This window comes from Morus notabilis, unplaced genomic scaffold (genome assembly GCF_000414095.1).
Source record: "Morus notabilis unplaced genomic scaffold, ASM41409v2 Scaffold1154, whole genome shotgun sequence".
Lineage (NCBI taxonomy): Eukaryota > Viridiplantae > Streptophyta > Magnoliopsida > Rosales > Moraceae > Morus > Morus notabilis.
Window position 1 is genome coordinate 255,998 of NW_010359557.1, and position 6,023 is coordinate 262,020.

The 6,023-nt window shown below is 35.0% G+C and overlaps 1 protein-coding gene across 1 annotated transcript in view; it reads left to right on the forward strand.

The window, feature by feature from the left end:
• Nucleotides 1–3,539, forward strand: part of LOC21410823 (probable LRR receptor-like serine/threonine-protein kinase At1g56140) — a 20,479-nt gene extending 16,940 nt beyond the window's left edge. Inside the window, exons 16-21 of the mRNA XM_024163383.1 lie at nucleotides 1,014–1,181; nucleotides 1,888–2,006; nucleotides 2,121–2,331; nucleotides 2,441–2,678; nucleotides 2,795–2,945; nucleotides 3,186–3,539. Of these exons, the coding sequence (XP_024019151.1) occupies nucleotides 1,014–1,181; nucleotides 1,888–2,006; nucleotides 2,121–2,331; nucleotides 2,441–2,678; nucleotides 2,795–2,945; nucleotides 3,186–3,482 (1,184 nt within the window). The 3' untranslated portion in view covers nucleotides 3,483–3,539. The remainder of the gene's footprint in view (nucleotides 1–1,013; nucleotides 1,182–1,887; nucleotides 2,007–2,120; nucleotides 2,332–2,440; nucleotides 2,679–2,794; nucleotides 2,946–3,185) is intronic.
• The last annotated feature ends 2,484 nt before the right edge of the window (nucleotides 3,540–6,023 follow it).

Here is a 6,023-nt window from a genome sequence, read left to right on the forward strand (position 1 = left end):
GTCATATTGCATACACCTTAATAAGTCAAGAGGAACTTATAAGAATAATCTCAGTTGAGTGCCGTATCAGCCTCCACATGGGAGGTAACTCAAGCTCCACAAGGGAGAAAAAATAATAATAATGATGTCCTCCGACTCAAGGGAGGCATTCAAGTTATAATCCCGGTGTCATGGGGGACCTTGCAAACCCTCACGTTCCGATGATTGCGCGCAAGTGGTACGAGCACTCTGGCCCATCAGTAAGAAAGATAAGATAAGATAATAAGATTCTGATAAGACATCATAATTAAGCATAATTGGCTCATGCATATTTATTCATGTGAACTTACAGTTATTTTGCAAGAGATAGTTCCTACTTGCTAAGTGAAAGCTCATTATAGAATGTTTATACTGTAGGTAAGCAACCGGCATATAATGCCTGATGGACTGCTGGCGAGTGGACGAACGATGTGGGGCTCGGGATATGGATACCACTCGCAAATATTTCCGCAATCAGCTTTATGTTACAAATAGTTTTGTTAATTATGATTATGAAACAGATATGTTAAGGTTTGAATATTTTAATTAAGAAAGCAATTTCGTATTTTATGTTTATAATAAGACCTTTAAAAAAAAAAAAAACGTTCCGTAAATTTTAAGAAATTTCAGTAAGTACAAATTAAAAAGTTAGTTACAGTGGCGGCCTCAAAAGAGGGTCGCTACAGAAAGTTATGTAATTTAGGTGAGCAAAATGAAGAGGAAGGAGAATGGCTTACTTTTATTCTGTTTGGTATGGATTCCCCACTGTGATCTCTCCATATTGGGAGGGATTAAAATTGGAGTTCTTTGAACGATTTGAAAATCCCTCATCTTTTCTCTCTTACCAAACAAGCACGAGTCCCGATATCTTTCAACAATCCCCTCACCCTTTTCCCTCCTTCCATTTTTCTCTCCTATCAGACAAGTTCTTAATAGTAATGCTTTTAATCTTCATATGTTTATACCATTTAGTTGACTATTGAGCTACTGATCAGGTTTCAAACCGCCTCTTAGTAACATAAATTCAACCAACAAGAAAAAGAAGATTTATCTGATAGTGGGGACGACTGTTGGTGTTGGTGTACTTTTAAGCTTTTTATCTGTTCTGGTGGTTTTCTATATCGTTCACAGAAGAAAGAAGTCTCAAACCAAAAATAATGAAGGTACTCATTGCTAGCTTCAGTTGCCTTAGAACTTCTAATTTTCTTTAACATTGCACACTACTTCTAACTTTGTTTAACATTGCGCACCAACTCAACAATTCCTTGTTTGCTTATGTGGTAAACTACAAAATGTATTCCTAAAGTTTGGATCTTACTTCCGAATGCTATTCATTCCTAAAAACAGTTGGATAATTTTAGCTATTTTGTAAGAGAAAATAGGTTTTCAACACTTTGCTCCTTGAACTTCTTGTAGTTTGAAATTATAGTCTCTTTTTCTTTGCAATTTACCCCATAAATTTCTAAAACAGTAACAATTAACTCCATCTGAAGTGGTTGATGTCAGAGATTTTGGGAGGAATTCTGGGACTCGCTAACAAGATAGTATTTGAGGAGTAAGAAGTGCCAAACCATGAGAAGTTTAGGGGAACATGTGCTAATCATTCTATGTAAAATTAAATCTCCTTAATCATTGTAGTTAATTGCTAATATTTTTGGAAATTGATAGATTAAATTGCCGAGACAACAATTTCGAGGACGAAAGTACTAACCCAATAGAAGTGCAAGGGGCACGGATGCTAAAATCCTTAAATGAAATGCAAAGTTTTTTTTTTCATATTTATTAAAAGGGCTGGCTGTTTTATTTACTTACAAGCAGGGAATGCAGCAATTTTGATATGATATGACGTGTTTTATGTTTGTTCTACAGAACTTTTTGGAATGGATGTTGGACCATTCACTTTTAGCCATGCTGAACTAAGGACGGCTACAAATGACTTCAATTCTACTAATAAGTTGGGAGAGGGAGGATTTGGACTTGTCTACAAGGTAAATTATTTTTCTAAACTACATTAATTACCTCACTCTTATAGGGTCTTTTTTCTTCCCCTTGGAAAGTTATTTTGATAATGTACTCAAACTTAAAACTTGAGTACTTAACAGGGAACACTTGATGATGGAAGAGTAGTTGCCATAAAACAACTATCACTGACATCCCATCAAGGGAAGAACGAGTTCATGACTGAGATCGCGACGATATCCGCTGTTCAACACCGAAACCTTGTGAAATTGTACGGGTGCTGCTTTGAGGGAAATAAACGGCTTCTCGTCTATGAGTACTTGGAAAACAATAGTCTTGATCGAGCACTATTTGGTACGACAATAACATCTACAAACATGACTTATGATTATCAGCATACAGTATAAAGTATAGTTCACAACAACAATAATAGTAACGAAATTTAATACTTATGTCTTGCAAGGGCCAGGAGACCATGGCATGAAACTCAATTGGTCAACGCGCTTTAGTATTTGCTTAGGAGTAGCGAGAGGTTTGGCTTATCTTCATGAGGAGTCGCGTATTCGAATTGTACACAGAGATGTAAAGGCAAGTAACATTCTACTAGATTCTAATCTCAACCCCAAAATATCAGATTTTGGTTTGGCCAAGTTCTACGACGATCAAAAGACTCACATAAGCACCCGTGTTGCCGGAACATTGTAAGACGTCGTAGACAGCTTCTATTCAAAATGAATGGTATTTTTGTTGATTGATTAATTTCATGTTTCACATTGATATGTTACGAGTGTTCATTCATTAACTTTTAATGATGTAGTGGATATCTTGCACCGGAGTATGCTATGAGTGGGCATCTGACAGAGAAAGCTGATGTGTTTGCCTTTGGTGTTGTGGCTCTAGAGATTGTTTGTGTCCGGCCACGCTTTGACTTGAACTTGGATGAAGAAAAGAGATATCTTCTTGAATGGGTAATGTTTCGTGTTGCATAATTAATTTTGACCGACATCAAAGGTGGATTTGGTGTTATTAAAAAAAAAATAATAACAAAAAATACAAGGGATGAGTTTTTTGCTGGAAACATACAAGGATAAGTTATAAGGAGTCCGACATTTCGATCAAACTGATTCGAGACTTTTGTTAGTATCCCTTAAAAGTCTTTTTAAGTCCAAAATTCCTAATAATAGTATTCGCATTTCCTGCTTTCCTAGGCTTGGAAACTACATGAACAGAAATGCGAACTTGAACTGGTGGATTCAAAATTGTCCGAATTCGATGAGGAAGAGGTAAGAAGAGTCATAAGAGTAGCTCTTCTATGCACTCAAACATCACCATCGGTTCGACCATCGATGTCCCGCGTGGTGGCAATGCTTTCAGGAGATGTTGAAGTAAACAAAGAGATTCCAAAGCCCGGTTACTTCAATATTGACTGGGAATTCAACGACGTGAGTACAATTACTAGTAAAGTAAGTGATGCCGATGACAATTACTTGTTTGCGAGTACTTGACATGGCGGCAGATGGAGAACTGTCATAAAGTCGACCTATATTGCGGAAGTGAAAACTGGTTTGAATTGGCCTTTTCTATATGATGCACTCTTGTATGTATTAAACTAATTATGAGATTTGGCTACTCAGTGAACTTTTTGTCTTAGGATGAAATTTGGTTCTCTATCCAGAGTAGATAAGTAAATTGAGTATGGTTAGACATGGCTGTACAACAAGCAATAACTAACCACTACTACTAACATGATTCTTTAGAAACTATTGTGGTCATAGGCTCATAGCTGACCAAAGATCTTTTCTTTTTTTCAATTTTTTTTCCTTTTTAATGGGTCTAAATCTAAGGGAGAAATTTAAATGGTCTCTAAATGTATTTTCTTGTTTCCAATTAGAGGCTTGTCAATTCTACAACATAAACACTACAAGAAACAGGGCTATTAGCGACGACAAAAAGTCATTGTAAAAAATACAAAGTCATCGTAAATACATTTTTAGCGACCATTTGTCGTCACAAACCTGTTGCCGCAATTGATTCGTCGTAAAAACTATTTTTGTGACGACAAGCAGTCATTGCAATTATAGTTGCGATGACAATTATCGTAAATGAGTCGCTGTAATTATTTCGTCAGTTATATCATTAATATGACACGAAGCAAGTGGTCTATTGCATTTTTATCCAATCAGACTAAAAATACGACAACAAATGAGAACATCCGGCCGGCCAATGACACGAATGAGCAACTGGACAAACGAAAACATGAACGACAACACCAAAAAATATGACGTCATTTATAGAAACGGCAATAGACTGATAGAGTGAAAAATCGTCAACGGCAACAATCTTACAAAATGAGGTGAATTTCATAAACGACATAAATATAAAGAAACGATGCAAAAGAGAGTAAAAACACTGTAGCTTTGCAAAAATGTACTTGAAAATCTTAAAAGTGATGTTAAGCTTGAGGGATGATAGAAACTACGCTACAGCATGAACAACAATGACGTCAAAATGACAACTTAAAAGAAAGTAAAAAACTAAAAATAAAAACACAATAATCTAAAAAACATAAAAATTAAGAAAAAGGAACATAAAAAAACACAAACCGCAAAAATAACATAAAAAACTAGAGCAGCGTGGATATAGAAAAGGCAATACACTCACCAGTTGCAAAAACGACAAGACCTTACAAATGCTAAAAAAACGACATCAAATCGTTCATGCGAACAACATAAGCGGCAACGACCTCAAAAACGAGAGAAATGGTAAAAACGACAGTTATATCGTTTAAAGATAATAATTTTAAAAGCTATAAATGGAAAAGGCAATAACTTCGTTAATTGGCAGCAACTAACCAAAAGAACCCAAACTACTGACAGCAATAACCTAAACAAAACGACATAAACATGAACGACAGGCTCGAAATTTTAAGAATGGGAAGACAGAAAAAACTGAAATGGAACATAGAAACGACAATACCAAAAAATATGACATCATTTATAGAAACGGCAATAGACTGATAGAGTGAAAAATCGTCAACGGCAACAATCTTACAAAATGAGGTGAATTTCATAAACGACATAAATATAAAGAAACGATGCAAAAGAGAGTAAAAACACTGTAGCTTTGCAAAAATGTACTTGAAAATCTTAAAAGTGATGTTAAGCTTGAGGGATGATAGAAACTACGCTACAGCATGAACAACAATGACGTCAAAATGACAACTTAAAAGAAAGTAAAAAATAAAAATAAAAACACAATAATCTAAAAAAACATAAAAATTAAGAAAAAGGAACATAAAAAAACAAAAACCGGAAAAATAGCATCAAAAAACAGAGCAGCGTGGATATAGAAAAGGCAATACACTCACCAGTTGTAAAAACGACAAGACCGTACAAATGCTAAAAAAAAACGACATCAAAACGTTCATGCGAACAACATAAGCGGCAACGACCTCAAAAACGAGAGAAATGCTAAAAACGACAGTTATATCAATTAAAGATAATAATTTTAAAAAAGCTACAAATGGAAAAGGCAATAACTTCGTTAATTGGCAGCAACTAACCAAAAGATCCCAAACTACTGACAGCAATAACCTAAACAAAACGACATAAACATGAAAAGAAAAAAAAACAAAAACAAAAACAAAAAACTGCATTACTGGACAAACAGCGAGAACCTCTAAACTTATTCAAAAAAAAAATGAAAACCCCAAAACTGCAACAATATTTCGAAAACGAGACCAACTATAAAAACGATGATAACCTTAAAGAACGACATAAACATGAAAAGAGACAGGAGTCACAAGACCTAAGCAAACGACAAGAACCAGGGAAAGGACAATACGAAGGAGGTAAGAAAACCATACCAAACACAAAAACGACAATAATTTGTACAGTCGACAAGAACTTCAAAATCGACATTAACTTGTAAAATGACACCAAATACAAAGCTAGAACAGCAAAATTAGGATGAATAACTTCGGAACCATTCAACCAAGTTATTAGAGGAATATAACTTTTTTCATTTGTTTTTTGGTTTAAATTCAA